Genomic DNA, 22,024 nt, shown 5'->3' with positions numbered 1-22,024 from the left:
TCAACAGGCGAGAGTCGGCGCGCAGAGCGAGCCGTCTCCCTGTTTGAAGAGGGTGCCATCACACACTGTATACTGGCTCCGGAGAAAACTAGAGAAAGTATCAGGATTCTGCAATCCGGTCTCAACCGCTAGAAATAGTAGCCTATTTTTAACGAATTGCCGAGCGTACACCGGACAGAATTAGGGCAGACTCCCACAACCTGCCGAAATCCAAGTTACGTAACGCCGCAGGGACAACGGGAGAAAACCTCGCGACCCCTCGGCAATACTAATCAGTTCTAGGACCCACACACTCTCTAAGAAAAAATCACCGATGGCGACGAAGCAAAAGCAAGACCAGCAGATCGACACACATCAATCGCAAAAGTCGAGGTCGCGACATGAAGGGCCGGGGGGTTTCCCAGCAAGCCAGGACAGCCAAATCAAGCGCCCCTGGGCATAACAATCGTGAGCCAGAACTGCCCAGGCCGGACCGGGAGGATTACAGCGCCTGAGAAGGGAAACTCACGTCATGAGATTGCTGAGCACCGCAAGCAGATCGTCGACGCGTTACCTTCCCCACCGAAGGAGAGAAACGAGGAGCTGCACAAAGAGATAAAAGGAATTGACGCCTTCTAGGGAAGGCTAAAAGAAGACGCGAATGTAAAAGAACTTGTGGGGGGTTATCTTAGTGTTTGAGGGTAAAGGAAGTGCACGACCCCGTTTGCATGATCGTGAGCAAGGGAAGGGGAATGCACAGCGGCCTACCCGCGGCACCTAGGCCACGTACCGCTTTGAAATTAGTACAGCTAGATAGAGGGGAAGAAGAGGTATCTAGAGACACCTAAATTATAGCCGTACGCGACAATTTAGCAAAACTGCGCCGCGGGCCGATTTTCCACGCGCAGGCTCCGTCTCGACGTTTTCTATTGTCGTCACTCACTCCTGTCACTGCCGCCACTACTTTACTCTCTTCTTCCCGAGCCTTCAAGACTGATTCACGGTGAATTGATCGCAGACGTATACGATGAATAAAGGGTTGTGGTACCCTGAATGCGAAACGAAGCAACACTCGGCACAGAATCGTGAAGGTATCCCTGTAGCGCCATCCAGTAGATCTGGGTCGACGTGTATTTCGAAATCCCCTGTAGTCGCTTGAGTTCTCGCGCCATCCGCACTCTGGCAACTTCGTAGTCGATAGCCAAATCCTTCAGGTAAGTTGCAAGTTCACGTGCTCCTCTTGAGCCGGGGACAATGCTGTGCAGCCTTTGATAATAGGTCAACGCACTGTTCTTCATTCCTGCATTATTCAGCAACTTATCTTGGACAGCGTCATACACCCTGTTTGCCGGAATGCCTGAAGAGCGAATGGCCTGGATAACCGAGGCCACTTCTTGTCTCATGCTAGAAGAAGACTGATTAACAAGCATATCCGGCCACTTGTCACGCGACAAGTGGCGACCCAACAACTCAGCTTCAAACAACCGGAACCAGTGTTCCCGATTGGTTACCGGACTGTCTGGCTGGAGAAGGTCACCAGTCTGCAAGGCCCGGTCGCGGTCATTCTCCGGTAAAGCGACCGCTTTCTTCGCCTCTTCGTCCCGGTCGATAAAAGGGATCTGTCCAAATACGAAAGCGTCACACGGCAGCCTGATGTACGGCCCATCGGATTCGAGCCTGATTCCATACGCAGCTTGCTAACATCATCTCTCGTACTCCCTTGATACCCCCAAGCCAATCAAGGCCATGCTTCCTCTGTTCCCGGCTGGAAGGAGCAGACTTTCCTCTTGATGAGTCTCTCTGAAGACGTTCAATTTCTCTTGCTGCGTCAACGACTTCGTCCACAAACGTCTTCGGTTGTCTCACGCGAGCCTCGGCAGTAGCTGAAGAACCGCTACTTCTACCCGCGGCGTCCGCTGCAACCGCACGTTGATCCGAAGTAGTGCTTTCTACCATACTGGCTAATTCGTAAATGAAAACAGCTAAGAGATAGTCCCCAGGAAAAACGAGGAAATGCTATCGCTATGCTTCAAACTGCGAGGAAGTTTCCGTCTGAACGTTCAGAGTCTACCGTGTCCGCGCAACGAAGGGCGCGCTCTCCACTCTCCGGACTTCCTTTCCGATGGAACGCCGTAAACAGGACACCCGACTGACTTATGGCGCCTGAAAACTCCCGAAAAAGCGAAAAAAACGACGCGTCGCGCGAGTAAACGAATGCTTTCTGCACTGCTTGCCGATTGTGGGTAGAATTCAGCAGCGCACCGGGACACGGAGGCGACTTCCCGGGTCACGGCACCAATTTTGATGTGTCCTAAGGGACCGGGACAAAGAGTTTCCGGACAGGCAGCTTTTGATGTGTCCTATTGGACCGGGACAAAGAGTTCCGGGACAGGCAGTGAAGGGAACAGCACGCCTCTGTTTCGCACACGGCACAAACACTTCAACGTCAATTCTTTTGGGGTCAGGCCCGGGCTCCACCACGCCCGACGCGATCGGAATCAACCGCGAACACTCTGGGCGGCGGTACAAACGCGAGCAGCCGTATCCTGTATGGCGATAACAAAGCTGACCACCAGGATCATGACACACCGTTCAGCGAAATTACTTCCTTTAAGAAGGTTTTTGGGGAAAAAGCAACGGAATAACAACTGAACTCCCTCGTACCCGCCGGACTCCAGTCGTCCTCATCGCGTGTCCATTCCGCCTCCCCAGCTGGACGCGCTGCTCATACAAGTCGGCAGGCTACACACTATGGCCCCGCTGGGCTGACCCTTCCGCTGAAGGCTGAAGACGCCTTCAGACCTCGCAGATGCCTTAAAGCCTGTTGCGGGGACAACACAGACGGAAGGTACATCTATCGTTGATGCCTTTTTTTCCTGACCCGATCACTACTAAGGGTCCAAGATCACGTGTGTCCGTTACAGGAAGTTGAGTGACCGAGCTAGACTCGTGTGTGAGGACCGTTGTTCTCAACCGCCGGCGATGCTGCCTTCCCCGGCTAGCCTAACAGCCTTATCAACCATCCCGCGGCTACTAGCGGACTACGCGGGATACCGCGACAATTCATCTAAGAATTTAGAAAGCTGCTCTTGCGCTCCTTAAAGCCTACTCCGTTTCAGCAGAGGAACTCATGTACGGCTGTCACGCGCCCGGCCGCATGCGCATGCGCAGGCGGGACTCCTCCCGTAAGATCCGAAAGCCAATGCGAGATCGACGGTCGGTGGAATACGGCTATAGGTCTAGTACTTTTTTCCGCGGTCAGGTGTCTGGTTGGTTCTCTATAGTCGCTTGGCTCTTGTGACTATTGATAGCATCAGCCAACCTGGCAGTGAACGAGCGGTGTGTCGTACAGCACGCTCGCTTCGGCCCTCTAGCGCTCGCTCACTTGTAGAGAATCCTCAGTAGAAGCGGTAAAACCAGAGGCCGCTTTTTGGAGTACGTGGTTTCCGAGACTGCTACTAATGCTAAGCTCCAAACTCAGCAGAAGATGCACGAGGTAGCGATGGCTGGCATTGACGCCTCTGTCGAGCAGAACAGAACGGAGGCTCTCTCGACTGCCGTGTCTCGGACGGAAACAGCTTACAGCTTTCCCGGAGAAACGACCATAGCGGGGCCAGGCATGGGAGGTCTGATTTCTATCAGTGTACTGCTTTTGCTTCTTGCTCTTATTGCCTGGCAGCTATACAGGTAAGAGCTCGGCGCGCCGCTACCAGATTATTGTCGCGAGTCCGATCTTCAGCGTCTCTAGGTACCTTCTAACTGTCTGCAGGCCGGGTTCGCCACTCCGACCGCTGGCATCACACGTGACAGCTTTCGGCAGCGTGCCCGAGTCGAGGGCAGCCAGCCCTACAAGTAGCTGCCAGCGTGCACTGCACTTCCCTGGACTACTGCTCACCCGTTTGTTCATTCGTTGTTGCAGGCGGTTGGTGAAGTGGGTGGACAAACGTGCACAAGCGAAGATGGAAAAGAGAAGCTGGGAATGCCAGTCAGCTCGGTAAGGGATAGCAGCGCCAAACCGTCTGTTGAACACCGCGTGCCTGCTCTTTGGACGTCGGGGAGCGTACTCTAGGTTTGTCGATGTCCAAATTCTCCACAGGTGCTGCGGGCACGTACGCGCTATTGGGAGCCCGGCGGAGCCGACTCTAATCTCCCTAACAAGCGAGCTCGTTTCCAGTGTCGCGCTCTCCCATTCCTCGCAGAATCAGCGCGTGTCTGGCGTCGCGCGGTTTTGAGACCGGGATGAGCCACGCTTCACCAAGTGCCACTCTCTAGTTTCGATGGGGTTGGCCTGTCTTGCCAAGCCCATTGGCCCTCTGCCTAGGAGCAAACGGCTTCAGTGGGACGCCAGAGCGGGGCTGGAGCGGCCAAGGTGTCCATCCGTCTTTGTGTACGTGATGATCGACTGAAGCCCACAGGGTATCGAGAAGGTCTCACTTGCCTCTTTCGTGTAGTGTACGCTGCTCCTAGCACGACTCTTGTCTCGCAGGTGCCCCGTTTTTTCCTTTACTCATAGACTGCGCCACATTGGGAGAATGGAGCTGGAGGCGGCGACATTCAAACAGACAGAGCAGTTCAGGAATCTCGAACGACAAGCAGCTGCGCGAGACCGAGGCATTCAGCCGGAGCATCGGAGAACCCTCCAGAGCAACAGGGCAAACACGAATGCGTCCCCACTTTCAGTTCCGTTTCGTCCAAATGTTTGTGAGAGGTACCGAATACACGGAAGGCGGGCGTGATACAGACCTCTCAGCTGACGCTCCCGAGGCTCTGGTGAAACCCTACTGTTGTCCAGTAGCTGCCGCCGGGGAGTGCAAGGGGGGTTTGGCCGGCTTCCAGTGGCATCCTATATCGTCCGCTCCTTCTTCCGGCAGCTTTGAGCTGACTCTGATAGTTCCGTGCCGTCTGACCGTGGAGCAGAAACCAAACTCTGTGCGTGAGTGAGTACAGAGCGCACGGTGTCCATCTGGAACCCTGGTTGTTAAGGTATTCCCGCCGTTTTTTCAACAGGCCCAGACGGGGAAGCTTTCTCACGAGCTGTGACAGTCTCGGATTGTTGCCGTGAGATCGGGCGGTTGAGCTGCGGGGACAGCCTGTTCTGCTGCTGAAAGTGCGTTTGTTTACCACGAGCAGAAGATCTTCTGGAAGCCACTCTGGTGTTTATCACTCTCGATTGCCACCTGGGACCCAGTCAAAAAAACTGTTACTTTTGGGACCACGGCCGGAACGTGCCCTGACGGCAGTCCGTTGTGAAGTCTTCGGTGTTCCGTAATGCAGCGAAGAAAGTTGTAGACCTCGCCGGCTTGCCCCGTCCTTGGCTGGCACCTTTTCAGGATTGTGCATGAACGCGTGGGGATTAACAGTGCAGGCCTGCGATAAGGCCGGGCGACTTCGGCGAGGGCAGCCGATCCTTGAGCCGATCGCAGTCGCTGCGTGGGGTCGGTGGAAATCGCTTAGGCAGGACAAAACCAGGAAGCAGGTGAAGAGAAAACCAGTGAAGAAATGCCAGGCGGCGTGCGCAAGTTGCGGAGTCAGACCGCGCGAGTAGAGCTGTTCGCGGGTTTTGAGGGGTTGTATTGTGCTGCGTCTGCCTCATCTATCTTCGTAGTGTCATACGTTCACTGTCCTGTAGGGCAAGGTTACGCACGCCTCAACGCCCACTGGCAATCCGCCATCGAGCTTACCTGTCTCGTCCCCCCTGGTCGCGAAAAGGGCCCCAAAGGAGCACCACCCCTGCCCTCTAGGCGAGAGCAAGGCCATTCGCGTCGTAAAATGTGAAACTTTCTTTGTAGCTGTTCGGCGATGGGCGAAGGGCTACTAGCCCACCTAAACAGTAGTGCCGTGCATGATGTACAGTAGCATTTGAAAGTCAGCTACACGCCTGCGGTACACTTGCCATTAGTATACCTCTTTCTCACGAGGTGACGTCACACCACTAGAATATACGCTCGCGCAGATTTGCGTCCTGCTTCCCCTTCGCTCTGGCAGGTGCCGGGCACCGCAGACACACTGAACTATACGTACTGCCTTTCCGGCCGGAAACTGAACGGCAACGTATGGGTACCGTTCGTCTTGTCCCCCCCGGGCCTGGCTGGCAAACCGTGCAAAACTACGCGTTCCTTCCCTCACGGGCTACAGCTACAATCTGTACCGCTGCAGTTGCACTCGCACTGGGGGAACAGCTTTCTTTCTGTATCGACTTTAAGAAAGGTTGATCTTCACACGCATAAAGAAAAACGTTACGTTACGCAGTTGATGTTTGCACGAACCGATGGACTTGTCCGTGCCCACGAAGAAAAATGCACGCAAATTCCGCATGCGCGCAGAAATTTCTACTGCCTTTAAAAATGGCAACTGGACGTGCCATCAAAATTTAATCCACCTCTTCGACAGTAGGGCCTCCTGAACCGCCAGGCATACCTCCAGGCATTCCACCTGGCATACCACCCATGCCTCCCGGCATGCCGCCTGGCATTCCACCAGGCATGCCGCCTGGCATTCCACCAGGCATGCCGCCGGCCGCGGCCCCTGCTTGGTACAACTTAGTGATGATTGGCGTACACACCGCCTCAACCTCCTTCTGCTTCGCCTCAAATTCCTCTTTTTCTGCGAGCTGATTCTTGTCGAGCCAATCCAGTGCTCCCTGGATAGCCTTGTTGGCTGTGTCCCTGTCCTCGGACGAAATCTTATCCTTCAATTTATCATCATCAAGAGTCTGTCGCATGTGGTAGCAGTAATTCTCCAGTCCATTCTTCGCTTCAACGCGGTGTTTATTCTGTTCGTCCTCCGCTTTATACTTCTCGGCTTCCTGAACCATCCTGTCGATCTCGCTCTGGCTCAGGCGACCTTTATCGTTCGTAATCGTGATCTGGTTGCTCTTGCCTGTGGATTTGTCCTGTGCTGTCACGTTCATGATACCGTTGGCGTCAATGTCGAAAGTAACTTCGATCTGGGGAACGCCGCGTGGGGCCGGGGGAATACCATCCAAATGGAATTTACCAAGGAGATTGTTGTCCTTTGTCATTGCTCGTTCTCCCTCGTACACCTGGATCAGCACGCCAGGCTGATTATCGGCGTATGTAGTGAAAGTCTGAGACTTCTTCGTCGGAATCGTTGTGTTTCTTTCAATCAGCTTTGTCATCACGCCCCCTGCGGTCTCCAGACCCAAAGACAGAGGCGCAACATCCAAGAGCAACAAGTCCTGCACCTGAGAGCTTGTGACGCCCTTCAGGATAGCGGCTTGTACAGCAGCGCCATACGCAACCGCCTCATCCGGGTTGATTGAGCGGCATGGCTCCTTGCCGTTGAAGAAGTCCGTGATCAACTGCTGAATCTTAGGGATACGTGTGGAACCTCCGACAAGGACAACTTCGCTTACAGAACGCTTGTCGATGCCTGAATCTTTCAGCACCTTCTCAACAGGCAGTAAAGAGTTGCGGAAGTAGTCCATGCATAGCTCCTCGAACCGCGCACGAGAAATCGACACAGAGTAGTCAATACCCTCGAAGAGCGAATCAATTTCAATAGTTGCCTGAGTGCTGCTTGAGAGAGTTCTCTTCGCACGCTCGCACTGAGTCCGCAGACGCCTAAGAGCACGGCTGTTGGTGCTGATATCCTTGCCGCGGTTCTTCCTTTTGAAGTCCTGCACACAGAAATCAACCAAACGGTTGTCGAAGTCCTCACCACCCAAATGTGTGTCACCTGCAGTTGCCTTCACCTCGAAGATGCCGTCTTCAATCGTCAACAGCGATACATCGAAAGTGCCACCACCCATGTCAAAAATGAGGACGTTCATCTCGCCGCAACCCTTCTTGTCAAGTCCGTATGCGATCGCTGCGGCTGTAGGTTCGTTGATGATACGAAGAACACTCAGTCCTGCAATGGTACCAGCATCCTTCGTCGCCTGACGCTGTGAATCATTGAAATAGGCGGGCACCGTGATGACGGCCTCCTTCACATCTTTCCCCAAATACGCCTCCGCGATCTCCTTCATCTTCCCCAACACCATTGCCGAGATTTCCTCCGGGTGAAAAGTCTTCTTTTCACCCTGGTAAGTCACCTCGATCAGCGGCTTGTCTCCTGGCCCTGCCAGCACTTTAAACGGCCAGTGCTTCATGTCAGACTGGACTGACGGGTCATCAAACTTACGCCCGATGAGGCGCTTGGCGTCGAAAATTGTGTTCTCCGGATTGCGCGCGACCTGGTTCTTCGCAGCATCTCCAACAAGTCTCTCGGTGTCGGTGAACGCGACGTATGACGGGGTGGTGCGGTTACCCTGGTCATTCGCAATGATCTCCACTGCATCGTTTTTCCACACACCCACGCAGGAGTACGTGGTGCCAAGATCGATACCCACAGCAGGAGAATCTGACATTTTGAGAACTTAGGTCACGACTGGGAATACAAAGAAAAAGCACGCAGAAAAGATACCAAACCACACACTTAAACACGAGGCAAAAACACTCGGCAATCCCGGGAGCTCCGCAGTGGCGGGTGGCAAAGAGACGAGGTGTAGGTGCTAGAGTACCTTCTAATGGAACCCCTCGCACGAGCGATTCAACAGAAGAGAACGAAGACGCAGGAGAAAAAAACGCCGATAACACTCCTAAGTGACAACAAAGAAAAACCGACACGGGTCGCTATGTCTTCCTAAAACCATCCCCTTCACGAAACGCAACCGGTGCGGCGCACACTTTCTCTCTACTGACGTTTATCTGCCCCTCCGCCTTCTTCACAACCTGTGTCGCAGTGGGAGTGGAAGGCGACGGAGCGATGCGTCCCGCAGCTGGAGGCGCCGGTCCCCGCACCGCCACTGAGCAGCCGCCCACCTGGCACCACGCTTTCAGTTGGTTGCTTACCCAGTTGCCGTCAACACCTCGCGAGCGTCGCGTCCGCCGCAATGCTGGCGACCCGGACTGCCTGAGAAAAACACACCGTGTCTAGTACTGATGACGTGCTCACCTACAGCATTTGACTGTACTGTGTGTGATCCTCGTGGGAGTCGAGAGTCTCCGCAACCCCACCCGGCTGGATAAAACTTCGTGTGGGGGAGTCTGAAAGGGCGAAGCATGCATACCATTGCTGGCGCGTTGGGAAGAAATTTGTCCGTGCGTGAGGAAAACTCTGTACCTCCGGGAGGGCGCCCGACCGCTTCTAAACTCATTCGGGCTATTCTTGTGTTGGCTGCGGCAATGGAGAGTGGTGTTCTTTTTCCATGTAACAACAGAGGGGTTCGCGCATGGGGCGAGGTGAACTGTGCCGGAGTAAAGTCTTTCGCGAACACTAGCTAGACCAGAGACCGCATCTTCGAGGTGTGTTGGTCTAGGTTGCTGGGGTTTACGCTAGCAAGAAAGCAAGCTTCACTTATTGACGCCGGCAGTTTGGCATCCGTCCGCCGCCGGACGGATGCCAAACTGCCGGCGCGGTTACCGGACTAGGAGCTTCGCACCTCTACCGAGTGCCGTAGGGGGTCTGTGCTGCGTCAGTGACCGTTTCGACAAGTTCACCGCGAGAGCATGCTTGTTGAACGGGGAGTGCATACACCAGCTCCACCCCAGACAGAGGAGACTGGCTGTATTGCCCGGCAGATTGTTTTTAGCGTATGGAAATTCACTGGCACTGGTCGTGGCAGAATCTGATAGAACTTTTTTGTCAACTGGGCTTTTATGTGATCTTGGCTACAACCGCGTCGGCAGACGGCGCGAACTTCGACGAACGTCTGCTTGAGCCGCCCGGTGCCTTTCGGGATGTCGTCGGGTCTGTTCTGCTGATACGACAGCGTACCATTGCTTGACTCACGGTGCTCACATCCTCAGTTGAGTCGCATAGGATGTTGGCTTGGAACAATTTCTCAGAAACGCCTGACGCGTGCCCTCCCTTAGGCTAGCAACCTTGTATGCTCTTCTAAGCGAGGCATACGAAACATTCCGTTGTTGCGTAGCTCCCGTACTACATCTTACAGTGCACGGTCACTCCTAGTTAAAAATTGTCGGGAGTTTTGAGCCGTGGACGCGCAGCTAGCTGGTACAGACGCACGGTCGCGAACGGGGCCTGCGTTTCTGTCCTATGGGAGACAGCTGAATACCAAGAAGCCAGTGTGTGTTCCCAAACAGGTCTACAGCGAGGCCGGAAAAGGTCGGGTCGTCAGAGCTAGCCTTAATCCGCGTGCTGTCTCTTGCGGCGGTCGAAAGCGCCACGCTTCAGAAATCACCGCTCCGCGGCGCCCTCCGCGAATGATTTTCCAGAGGGATAGCTGCAGGGGTCGCTTGATTCCGCATCCGTGAGCCCCCTTTACCGGACACGAAGACTCGTGAGCGACGAATTCCATACGCGCGAGGCAACGTCCGACATACGCTGTTCGGCCGGTACAACACGGGGCCGCAACCGCTCCAGTGTGGGCACGCATGTCGAAAGCCACCCGTTGGTGACGTGTGTGCACCTACTTCAAAGAATGAGCGGTTGTCCAAGCTAGCACCCGCTTTGTGCAATAACCCGCCACCACAGTTGCGGACGAGCACTGATCGCGCGGCGATCGCGACAACAGATGTGCGTTAGACTGCACTTTACAATGTCGTCTCGATCAGAAGAGCCGCGGCGGACAAGAAAAATGTACAGTCTCGATGACACTAACATTTAGCTCACGCTTGACATTCTGCCACGGGCATCCATGAAGGAGCACACTCGGAGAAGCGTGAGCCCACATCTCAATGACAATCGAGGCTGAGGGGCCACGGAACAGTCTTCCTCGCTACCCGTCTTGACCATTTGATGCACGCGTCCCCTGCTGGCGGCATTGCAGAGGCTTCTGCGTCACTGTGTGCGACCTGCATTGCGCACGTGACACTGTTGCAGAATAGCACGCCGAGCAGTTTCCTGAACCTTCGAAAGACATGCATGCGAGTTCGTTTTCAATGACCGCTCTTCGCCTGAACGATGGTAGCGGTTTGTTGTCCACCACTTTTCCGTCCTGGTGAAGACGCCGACACTCCCCCGCACTCTGCAAATGCAGCGACGCATACTGTGTTCGACAACGGCTGGCTCGTTCTCGCCCCGACTGGGCCGGTGGTAGTGACAAGGACCATTGAGCCTGAGACGCAATACTTGCTGGCTCGGTAAGCACCTGGCAGCCATGCAAGGACAGGGTAGGACTGCCTGGCCTTCTACACGGCTCGAGAGGTTACGTGAAAGCCCCGGCGCAAGGAAAGTGTCCGCAGGGGCGGTCCGCGTCCAAGCGACAGCCGCAAGAAGATCCGTTCTCCCGCAAGGCGTCGGCAACAGAAGGCTACTTCCGCCGACTACAACGCCTCTCGCTTTCTCGTCTCAGGTGTCGTATGTGGCCTCGCACCCGAGCTTGAAATCGCGCAACCCCCTCGTGCAGCGAAGTACTATCGGGAAGGCTAAACCGTTGAATCCCGAAAGCTCTGTCGTTTCACCGGACCACTGCTACGGCTTCAGGGCAGCAGAAAACTCGAAGAACAACGCAAGGGCCGTGTTGCACGAATGGCAGCTTCACCGCCCCTCAAGTCCCCGGCAGGACATGCCGAACTTCCGGGCAATCAATAAGCGGGGTCTCCTACATGGAGCAGTTACAGCCAAGGGACTGACGGCATACAGGAAATCAAACCCGGTGTTTAGCTCCAGGCAGCGAGGTTCCTTTCTACGAACTTCTCCGTTGCCCTCGGAGCACAACCCCTGTCACTGCTACGGATATAAAGCTCCTCCAGAGCCTGGAATGCGACAGCTGATCCAGAATGCCTACGGCCTTGCCCAGATGCAGCTTCTGGCGCGCAGATGCCAGGCTCACGAAGGAAATCGCGAAGTAGATGAGATAAAAATGAGGCTTATCCGACTGACAAAAGCTGCGCGGGGTCACGCTTCTGGACGGTACAAGCGCTACGAACAACCCGAGCAGAACCCGCATAACGGCGGGTTACAACCCTATCTTGGACGACAAAAACCAGAGAGCAGTCCGCAGCTCTTCAAAATGAAGAGATTCTTGAAGGTCCCGGCGAGAACGTCATCATGGTGGAACAGCAGTCCACTTTGATGAGTAGCCCACTCCTCCTGGACGAAAGGAGCTTGATCCTTGCCTGTTTCTTTCTGCTGGTAATCCGTGGCGAGAGTGAAATATCGCAGTTGGTCTACACAGATTAGCCCTGACAATCGCAGACTCTACCCGGACAAGGTGACTGTGTCGACTGTCAAGAGAAAAGAACATCGTTCAACATCGCATCCTAACAATGTCGAGAACTGGTGCGTGCTTGGAGTTTTACCCCGGGGAATTCCCGCGGCTGCGGAGTAGCGCCGCTGCGATACCCAGGTCACTCTATCAGGACGCGGCTCTTTTTCCCTGTTTCCTAGGAGGCAGACCTCGTGGCTGAGCTGGGAGCCGAAGGCCACCTGTGCTAAGCCGCCTGTAGTGTTAGCCCCACCCGGACACGTGGTGAAACTCTCTCGCTAAGCGTTATTTTAGGCAAAAGCGTTCGATGAGAGAGTTTAAGATTTAGAATGAAGGGACCTCTTCAGCTCGCCCCTGCATCGTCAGCATGCGTGCTCGGAGGCCGACAAAGCACCGCTGCTGGAGTGGACGGCGGCCGGAATCTCGGATCCTCTCCAGCTGACCAGGTTCAGTTTCATCGGACCAGGTTTTCGAAAACGGCGGCAGCTCCCATGCCCGTTCCAATACACATCGACACCACGCCATAACGAGCCTTAGTCCTCCTCATCTCTGGAAGGAGTGTTGCTATTTGTCTCGCGCCGGTGCACCCTAAAGGATGACCCAAAGCAATGCCACCACCTGCAGAACAAACCAGAAGCGAGTCACTGGTCTGATCCGGACTGACGGCCATGTCGGAAGCCCAAAGCCAATCTGCTGATCAGCCTGTTGCTTCGGGGAGGCACGGGCGTCTCTTCTCTCTGCTCACTTTGGCCTGTTACTGTCCGTAAACGTCCAGTGAACGGCAGATCGCAACACGGCACCAGAGATCCCAGACAGCCATACCTTTCGGGTTGAGCTTCTCTTTAGGAATATTTAATTTCTTCACGCAGTAGGCTGCTTGGGACGCAAACGCTTCGTTGAGCTCGAATACGTCAACATCCTCCATGGAGAGCTCCGCCCGGGCTAAGCACACCGCCGCGGAAGCAGCACAAAGCACCATTAGTCGAGCTTGATCTGCGGTGTCCGGCCAGGACGGTAGGTTAGTGTCAGCGAGAAGTGCTGGTGTCTTAGAAATTTGTGGTGTTCAATCGGGGCACTCTGACAGAGGTAGTGACTCACCGAGGGCAGCCGGTATCGCAACGGCGGGGCCAATTCCCATTATTTCAGGAGGGACACCAACAACAGCCATCGTGACGAACCGCGCGAGACAAGGAAGCCCTAACTTTTGTGCTATCGACCGCCTAGCAAGAAGCACTAGAGCCGCCCCGTCAGAAATCTGACTGCTATTGCCTGCGACATGCACACGAACGTACGACAGCCCCTGACGCCTGCTTCATACTCACCCTTGGCGACCCAAGGAGGCTGCTCTCTGATGACGATGCCGTACCGGCTGTAGTCGTTCCTCCGGCTTGAAATGCTGGCTTCAGTCTTGCAAGCGTGGCCACAGTTGTTCCTCTCCTCGGTCCTTCATCCTGGTCAACGACAACCTCCTTCTCCACACCATCAGAGCCTCTTACCTGCGGAAAAGCCCCGCGCCAACAAGATGACCGACAGGAAAGCAGAGAATTCCAACAACACCATGGCGAAACTGCGTGCTGAAACTCGGAATCCGACCTCGCAAACAAGACGCCAGGTTTGGTTCTCATCGGAGTGATACCTTCACTCGAAGAGGGACAATCTCTTCCTTGAAAAGACCGTCGTGTTGTGCCGCCAAAGATTTTGCGTGCGATTCCTCGGCAAAGCGGTCTTGAACATCTCGAGTGATGCCGAACTTCGTGGCAACATTCTGCACGGCCGCACCAGTACAGGGGCTGCACGCTGTCGAAAACCCGAGAATCTCAAAAAGAGGGGTCGCAGGGGGTCTGAACAACTGCAAGTCGTACCTCGGATGTCAAGCCCATTGGGAGTAGGCAATTTCTTGCCTGTTCGTTAGCAAAGATTCTCTCAGATAGCTTTTCTGGATTCAGAGTGGTCATCATATCAAAATGTGACATCGACTCGACTCCCCCGCCGATGCCGATGTCAATAAATCCGCTTCTGATTGATGCTGCGTGAGAACAGAACAGACCGCCACAGTGCTCTGCAACAGCCGAGGTGCGCGCCACATCCTCTTCATTTCTCCGCTTGAAAACATACCTGCTATGGTAGCAACAGCTTGCAAGCCGCTGCTACATTGACGATTTACTACCTGGACCGGGACCGAGGAGGGCAAACCCGCAAGAAGCATAGCAATGCGCGTCGCTAGGGCTCCAGCACCGGGTTGGAGCACGTTTCCTAGTACAGAAGCAATACAAGAGAAGGTATCCTCGATCCAATCGTGCAAAGAAAGACGTGTGGCAGTCAAGATCGCTAGTAGTCAAACATATTGACCCGACTGCCACGCTCTCCAATCCATGGTGACGGCCTCGGAAATGAAAACGTCACGGCAAAAAGCCCTTAGCCCTCTAGTTTGAGGAGTGTCATGGTCGAAGCTAACGACGGGGTGCAGAAGAAAGAAGCAGACGAGTTCCGTACAGGTGTGCTTTGACACAAGACGCACCGATGCATACGTCGCCGATGAGAGACGGATCAACCCCAGTCTTTCGCAGCAATGCTTCCATAAGAGAAGCAAGAAGATCTTCAGGATAACAGTCCTTAAATCCTGGAGCAGATGCACAGACACAGACAGGGAGCCTCGAACTCTGGTGCTGACGAAACTACCCTGTTGCATATGTGACGTGTGTATGCTCGTGTATCCTGTCTTACCTCCCTTTTTTGCTTTCGTGATAGCCGTCCGTAGAGCAGCGCAGATAATCACGTCGTCCGGGGACGCACCGTCTCTGAAAGCAGATAGCCGGACCATGCAAACTTTGTGTGTAGGGAAAGCGTCCTCACCTTTTCTCGGTTGCTTGCTCTGGTGCACAGATGGGAAACGGGCATTTCGAGGCCGCGACTGTCCCTGATGGAATGACTTACTCTCGTGCGACTCCTGCGTGAGTGATCTGGTGCGAAATCGTGGAGAGACGCTTCATGGTGTGCTGACGGGCTCGTGCCTGAACTCTATCCTACAGGAACCGTCAATCGCAAAACATCGGCGCTAGCGAGTTGGGGCGCGAAACAGAACTTGTGCAGAAGAGGTTGCTGTGGCGTTTCCTGGGCATTCGACCAGCCAGTCATCGAATCGAAGAGATCCGCATGCCCAATAGCGGGCCAAAAAGGGTCTGGCATAGTTGGTTTTCAGACTGGGCTCGCCGCTTCGCACGTAGAGCGTGGGAACACACCGGCCTCGGATATGGCTGAGTTCGCGCTAAGTATGGCTGATTGCCCACTTGCCTTCCTACCTCCTGCTTCAAGTCATATGTAAAACGGCGCTTCGAGAACTGGTGCGCGCAGGCCTGGAAGTTCGCGACAAGAGGTCCGGTTGATTCATTGCCGCGGTACAGGAGGTGAAGAAGAATGCAGTTGGGGAACTGCATTCTTCTTCACCTTCCCTGGTCTGTTTGAAAAGCTGAAAATAGAGGCTTGCACAGTCGGAGAGCGCGCCCCATGTACTCCAGGAGAGGAGCAAGTAGTCTTCAGGCACAGCTGCATGAGCAAGCTCACCAACATAAGTGGCGGCGTCTCCTTCCAAGGGGCGGCGCTTCTGGTTACGAGTAGGCTCACTTCTTCGACTGGGCAGTGCCTGTCAAACGCTTGCTGAGAATGCCAGCTCAAGAACGCGTTGTTCTTTCTTCTTTGCACTGCGACCTAGGAAGCAAAGTGCACTGGCCATCGCCGGTGTACGCGTTGTTCCTTGTCTGTCCTGTTAACTTCTGTCAGACACATGCGGCCTCGAGCCCGTATACGGGAAGCGGAGCTCACATTTGGCGAAGCGCTGTGATGCCGGGCGCTTCTGGTTTCGGAAATGTGAGCTCGCCACGAAGATGCATCCGGCCGGCAGAAATATGTATACTGTTACATCAATGACTGTGTCAGTTTGGGGGTGTCTTCGCTACCCGGACCCTCAATTTGTTCGAACGACTCCAAGCAACCGCACGAAGTGATCCCGACCAACTCATCGGAGCCCTCGGAGGGCTTCACTTTCTTGACTCGGCAGGAGCCAAACTCGAGAGCGAATCCCCTCGGTTTGCTATCAGGCGCCTCGACACTGTGACGCCGGTTTCGCTACGTTTGAAGCTACAGCTGGTATTTCTCCAGTTTGTCTTCGGGGTACTGTTATCTGATGTTAGATTAGAGGCATTTAACGCATCTCTCGAACTATGCGTCACCGGAGTAGATCACCAGTGCTGAGAGTGTGCACATCAGGAGACGGCGCTCAGACCCTTGGTACAGCTAACCGGTTCCCTGAAGGCGGGGCCGACAAATTGTGTCACCACACGAGGTTTCTACGACACGTATTGTTGCCTGCGTCCCCGGGGGCTCTCGCTGCCTGTTGCGTGGACACTGATGCTTAATACGCGTGCTTCGGCTCACTCACGGAGAAGCTTTCTCGCTCCAGACTCCGGTTTTGTGTTCCCGCGGCCACCTGGCAGCAATGGCGATCGGAAGGCGCTCCTTCTCCTCTAAGAAAGGAGAGCGGAACGGACACTATTCCGTCTCAAACTGAGGAAGCTCTGGACGCCCAAATTGAGCGGCGAAGACAATTCACTGCCGACGCAGGGGCGTTGGCACTTAGGTCCTTAGTCTTAGAAAACAAAAACAAATCGAGATCGCACCGGCAACTTCAAAACTGCACGACGAGCGAAGACATATCTTAAAAATAGCAGTACACAGAAAAGGGAAGCTACTTCCGGAAAAAAGCAACAAACCTCTGATGCTACGTGGCATCACCTACATTCTCCCTCCGTCGGCGCTCTTCCTGACACGCTGATTCCAGAGTGTACTCCGCGAGCTCTTTCGGATCTGCCGATAGATTTGAAACATCGTCGAAGGGCGGAGGCGTCGGAGGGATAGACGAAATCGGCGAGGAGGCTGAGGTCAATGTCTCAGTCACGGCTTGAAGACTCTCGGGGAACACCTGGGACGGCAGCGGAAGAAAGCGAAAGCGGGGGGCATACACCCGCGGTAGAAAAGAATGGAAGCAGGACCAAAAAGCTGTCTTTCGGGTGTTTTACTGACGTCAGCGGGGTCTGCTCCGGTTAAGGCGGGATGCCAATGTAGTACGGTGACCGTGGATTCACCGCATAGTATCACCACCATAGGGGAGCACCACAGCGACAGTGTCCCCTGTACCCTCAAAAGAGTTGCAAGTGACGGTTAAAGCCACACAGCACAGAGAATCTGCTCCGACGAGTTTCTGGCAGCGAAGCACTGCTGACGCGTGAAGGGTTTTCTCTGGTTCAAGTGGGCAGGAGTGCGTGAAACGGTCGTTCCATGAAAGACGCTACCAGACACATACAGCTCACGGAGGTCACAACTTGGTACACACCGAGCCATCAGAGGCGCCTCAAGCGAAGCCGAGTTTTTCCGAGAGTGTGCCGCCTACCTTTAAAGCTTCCTGAAATCCTTGTCCTCTTTGCTGAGGATCTGGGACAACGACGTCGAATAAACGAGCGAAGCCAGCCCTCACTCCTTGAAGGATTTGCTCTCGGACCATGGCTATGCGGGCAATTTCGCTGCTGGAAGCATCCAGTGCGACAGCAAATGCGTGCCCTCGTTTGACCGCTCCTTCCGCATCTTCCACTTTTATTTCTTCCACGTTGTTGGTCGCGCTGTTCAACACCAGCATGTCCTTCATGTACCGTATCCGGTGCTGACGTTGCTTCATGTATTCATACACATGCACGAGCTTGTGCTTCCCCGCAAAGAACCGCCGTGCCAGACGATTTTCGATCTGAGAAAGTCCAGCATGCGGGAGGTGGAAACCCCGTCAAAGATTGGTTGGTTCCGTGCCGGGACAGGGACAGAAAAGCTAAGGAAAACTGGACGTCTACACAAAAAGCCTGCATCCGTACCCAAGCTAAAACTCAAAAGTGACCGGTTCGTTGCCACCCGCATCCAATGTGGAAGTTGTGCAAGAGAAAAGAAAAGTGACCAGAGCGACTAGCCTATTTTCCCACAGTCTGAACCGTGACAGCTACTACCACTGTTCGCTGGAGCTGTTTCGCTCCGGGAGTGACGCGCGCTGAACACAGGCCGGGACAACACTGTTGCAGAACGGAAGTAAGACAGATATGGCTGCAGATCCGTCTGTCATGGTCACCAGCGGGAAAACTGCAATGAACAAGTTTGATGTCGACGGACGAACGCACAGTTTTACGTTCGATGTGAAGCGGCGCGCAATAGTCATCTCCTGATTGGTACGTTCGGACGTTCACGTTGTCAGGATTTGCTAAATCAGGGCCAAATGCAGGTATCAGTTGTGGATGGTCCGTACCGCCGCTTCGACCCCGGCTAGCCTTCCGACGCGTTTTCCGTCTGGCCTACTACGGAGAACCAGAACCTGGTCGTAGCCCTGTGCAATCGCGCTACGGTATGGGACAGGTTCGTACAGAAGAGCATCAGCTAGTGGCTCGGACACAAGACCACATGGAGCTTGACGGGCAAACCGGGGGAGAGCAGAAGAAGCGATGAGAGGAAGGAAGTGAGACTTCAGATTTCTAGAATCTGGGTGCGCGGGCAAGTGAACAACAGGTCCAGCAAGGCCTGGCAAGAGCATGGACGCACGGACACAGGCAGTGAGAGACGGCAAATCTCGTACGTTCCCGTGGCCACTATCCAGGACAATGGGACGCTGGCTCCATAAGCCTGAGGTGACAATCTGCAACAGAAATGAGCCACACAAAACGCCTCCCAGATCCATACGCACGAACGAAAAAAGCTACAGAGATCTGAGGAACAGCTTCTTGGTATCCTGTGTAGACCTAACGCTACAAACCTGAAAACGAGCAACGGGGTGCACAACCGCCTGCGCATGGCCACGGTGTTTCCGAACATGGAACTTCTTTAGCAGCTTGGTTAAGGGGAAGCCTCTCACGAAGTGATGGAGTTTGACAGGGTGGTTCCTAGTTTACCGGTCCCTGCGAGCGTTTCTTTCTAACGAGAAAAGAGTCATGATGAAATGTCTCTGTGGTGTCTTCCCAGTGTTTGGATTCGTTCTCCAGTGCCCTCGGTCACGGGTGCCTGCACAAGACTGTCATTAGCCGCGTGCAATGGCCATTCTTGGCATACCTTGAGAGGCTGTTTTCTGTCATTAGCCCGAAATCGTTCCCAGTTGAGCGGTTGTTGCCTCTGTACGATGTCTGTAAGAAGCACATCTAGATTGAGAAGTGGCTTGCCCAACCTGTTTAGCAAGAAGTCCTGGATGTCGCCGTCAAGGAGGAATCCAAGCCCTAGTCCCCGACCGATGCGTCTCAGATCAAGGAACTTTCTGCCCATATGAGGGAGCCAGTCGTAGTAGATTTGTGCCCCTTCGTAGGGGAGTTGTCTGGAGATGAAGTACGCGCCTACGAGGCTTCCCGCAGAAGAGCCGAATACAGCATCGAAAGCATCAGCAAACCCCATGTGGTGCAGCGCGACCGCCATACCTGCACTTACGCATCCCCGCATGGCGCCACCTTCAATGGCCAACGCGAGGCGATGCACGTCGTTCCCAAGAGATGCTGCTGCGGCCCGTTGACCGGCCTTTCTTCTGTACATCGTCAGTAACACTGGGTGTACGACTTTGAGGAGAGATCCCGTCAATGTCTTATATGTCTGCGCTGCCTTGAGAATGGCTTCGCCCGTGTTGCTGCCTGCTTCTTTCGACAGAAAGTGAAGAATAGACGCCCGGGCTGCGCGGGAGGGAGCGGCCAGGGGAGAAGATATCACGCTGTCAAGAAGAGTATCAAACTGAATAACAAGCATCGGATTGAAACCGTATGCCGGAGGTCGCAGGTCTCCACTGACTTCGAGGAGCCTACGAAAACGAGCAGAAACAAGGTCCAGACTGCTCTGTGTGAATATGGCTTGTTAAGCACACAGCGCACGATGCTTTCAAAACCATTTGATACACGAATGAATGCTAGCCTGAGTGGGCACGTCAGATGAACCCAGGGCTTTACGTTGTGAAGCGCAGCACGATTCACTGTGGCTTTCCTTCTGGGATCTGCGGCCGTAACCTGCACAGACATTACGATACAGGCGACGGCGCATCCAGTCTACAAGGTCTGCTGAGCCCTTCCGCCTACCGAAGAGGTACCCCGCGCCGGAGTGCTTTGTCGAGTTGTTCTGCGTAGCGTAACTTGAGTCGTCTCCGGCGAAAGAAGGAGGCTGCAGTTTGTGTTGTGGAGTGACGCTGAGCCGTGCACATCGCCTTCGATGGAAGTGCAAAGCCGGGCCCACGTACTGGGCGCTGTCGGAAGCATCGGCAGAAAACCAGATTGTCCTTTTCGTTATGAGAGGCTGCGTCTTTGAAGAAATCTGACATCAGGTGACATCGCGGCCATCTTTGCAGGCAATCTGGCACAGCGCCCGAGCCGTACGCCACAGCGCGGGGAAGTCTGGGCGAAAGGGGATGAGTGGCGAAGGACGGGCAAGTCCCGGCCCAAATCTGCACCACGGAAATCGCGGCAAGCACTAGAAAACGAGGAAAGAAAAGCAGACGGGGGCCGACCGTATTAGGCAATGGGAGCTGGGGACTTCGCTTGCGAGCTTCAACTGCTCGAGACAAGACAGGAGCGGCTGCCATGCTGGCTGGTAGCTCATCCCAATACGCAAGGATTCCATTGTGCCTCAGAGAGCCCGCGTAGCTCCGGGATGGACCACACGGAAAGCCGTCTCTCCTCCCATGGCCCGGGCCACTCTACAGAAAGGGAGTGCGGCAGGCATGCCGCAAGAACAGTGCAGTCAAGCCACCAGCATTACTAGTGTTTGGGAAGTGATGAAACAACTGCCGACCAAGTGAATATCATACTGTCACGAGATCTATACCGCGCACGGAAAGTTACAGTTGGTGCCGCCCTTAACTATGTGGACAAAGACACATAAGCGCAGAGGAATTGTGCCAAGCAACCGGTGACGCACCGATGAAGTTTCAAAAACCGCTGCCACTTCCAATCCTTCCTATACACAGAACAAAGCGGCAATGTAGTTTGAACCTGGGTGTCGGGTTTGTGACCGTCACACTCCGAGGCGATGTTTGGAGACAGCGCGCGCTGCGCTCGAGACACTTTTCCTGTGTCTCCGACAAGTTCCCGAGCGTCTTTTCGACAACCCGCACAACCTTCGGCCACCGGCTGCGCGAGCGTTCCCTTGGCGGTTTCTGAGCCTCTGCCAGTTTATCTAGCAAGCAGGGTGAATGCATTCCAGTAGGCTCACGCCCTGAGTGCACGCGATGGTTTAACGAGAATTTTGCGCGACCGCCGGACAGCAGGGGTTAGAGCAGCCTGTCTACGAGGTGCCCGGCCCGGTGTCGGGAGAAACTACGGCAAATTACAAGAAAAACTGATGCCCCTGGTGGGCTGCACGGCTCCAGGGTCCTGTGTGTACAGATGTACGGGATGTTCGCCATCCTCCGAAGGCAGGTGTCCGCAAGTGGAACAGATCAGGATGCTACTGCAATGGCCGGCGCACAACTTAGTAGTTTTCTCTGGCTGTCGTTTTAGCTTCGGAGCAAGGCACGCACCAATGAGTCGCCTCCACCTCTCACCTGACACTCACACACATTCCCGTCCGCACACACGTCACTCGCTCACAGCATACCCACAAGGTCCAGCACGCAGCGTCGGTCGCGGGTGATATGCCCGCCAAAGCCTGCAGTGCTCAACCGGCTAATACTCAGCCGGTGAGCTGCTACAGCAACGCGGTGGTAGGCAGCCGAAACTACTGGCCACAGTGGTAAAGCTCTGTGGCGTCTAGTGGCTCTGGGACGCCCGGTGCCGTAAGAGACGGTACGGTACCGGGAAGACGCTGGACCTGCTAGGCAGACAGAGA

General features: G+C 54.7%; 6 protein-coding genes across 6 annotated transcripts; 2 read left to right on the top strand and 4 right to left on the bottom strand.

Moving 5' to 3' along the window:
* Positions 1–3,232: 3,232 nt before the first annotated feature.
* Positions 3,233–4,898, top strand: CSUI_006057 (uncharacterized protein). Its single transcript, XM_068066222.1, has 3 exons — positions 3,233–3,666; positions 3,899–3,973; positions 4,493–4,898. The coding sequence occupies exons 1-3, from the start codon at positions 3,467–3,469 to the stop codon at positions 4,713–4,715; spliced, it is 498 nt and encodes a 165-aa protein (XP_067921807.1). The 5' UTR covers positions 3,233–3,466; the 3' UTR covers positions 4,716–4,898.
* A 1,363-nt stretch (positions 4,899–6,261) lies between these two features.
* Positions 6,262–9,078, bottom strand: CSUI_006056 (heat shock protein hsp70). The gene has a single exon (XM_068066221.1). It carries the CDS (start codon positions 8,348–8,350, stop codon positions 6,350–6,352), a length of 2,001 nt encoding a protein of 666 aa, XP_067921806.1. The 5' UTR covers positions 8,351–9,078; the 3' UTR covers positions 6,262–6,349.
* A 1,360-nt stretch (positions 9,079–10,438) lies between these two features.
* CSUI_006055 (flagellar associated protein) lies at positions 10,439–12,440 on the top strand. The gene has a single exon (XM_068066220.1). It carries the CDS (start codon positions 11,105–11,107, stop codon positions 12,020–12,022), a length of 918 nt encoding a protein of 305 aa, XP_067921805.1. The 5' UTR covers positions 10,439–11,104; the 3' UTR covers positions 12,023–12,440.
* Positions 11,577–16,625, bottom strand: CSUI_006054 (acetyl- acyltransferase b). The gene is made up of 12 exons (XM_068066219.1): positions 16,590–16,625; positions 15,454–15,859; positions 15,089–15,177; positions 14,879–14,952; positions 14,673–14,774; positions 14,270–14,407; positions 14,017–14,180; positions 13,791–13,919; positions 13,521–13,650; positions 13,253–13,423; positions 12,977–13,147; positions 11,577–12,772 (listed from the first exon to the last, which is right to left on the bottom strand). The coding sequence occupies exons 2-12, from the start codon at positions 15,586–15,588 to the stop codon at positions 12,609–12,611; spliced, it is 1,467 nt and encodes a 488-aa protein (XP_067921804.1). The 5' UTR covers positions 15,589–15,859; positions 16,590–16,625; the 3' UTR covers positions 11,577–12,608.
* Positions 16,626–16,946: 321 nt separating this feature from the next.
* CSUI_006053 (patatin family protein) lies at positions 16,947–21,201 on the bottom strand (the record flags this gene model as incomplete). The annotated part of the gene is made up of 5 exons (XM_068066218.1): positions 20,281–21,201; positions 19,283–20,009; positions 18,489–18,872; positions 17,598–17,945; positions 16,947–17,129 (listed from the first exon to the last, which is right to left on the bottom strand). Coding segments are annotated over exons 1-5 (2,142 nt in total), but the record flags the coding sequence as incomplete, so codon positions are not given.
* Positions 21,202–21,678: 477 nt separating this feature from the next.
* On the bottom strand, positions 21,679–22,018 carry CSUI_006052 (uncharacterized protein; the record flags this gene model as incomplete). The annotated part of the gene is made up of 1 exon (XM_068066217.1): positions 21,679–22,018. A coding segment is annotated over one exon (234 nt), but the record flags the coding sequence as incomplete, so codon positions are not given.
* Between the last annotated feature and the right edge of the window lie 6 nt (positions 22,019–22,024).

This window comes from Cystoisospora suis (genome assembly GCF_002600585.1).
Source record: "Cystoisospora suis strain Wien I chromosome Unknown contig_3025, whole genome shotgun sequence".
In the NCBI taxonomy this organism is placed as follows: domain Eukaryota; phylum Apicomplexa; class Conoidasida; order Eucoccidiorida; family Sarcocystidae; genus Cystoisospora; species Cystoisospora suis.
The sequence above is the reverse complement of the archived record's forward strand: the minus strand, read 5'-3'. Positions and strand labels throughout refer to the sequence as shown.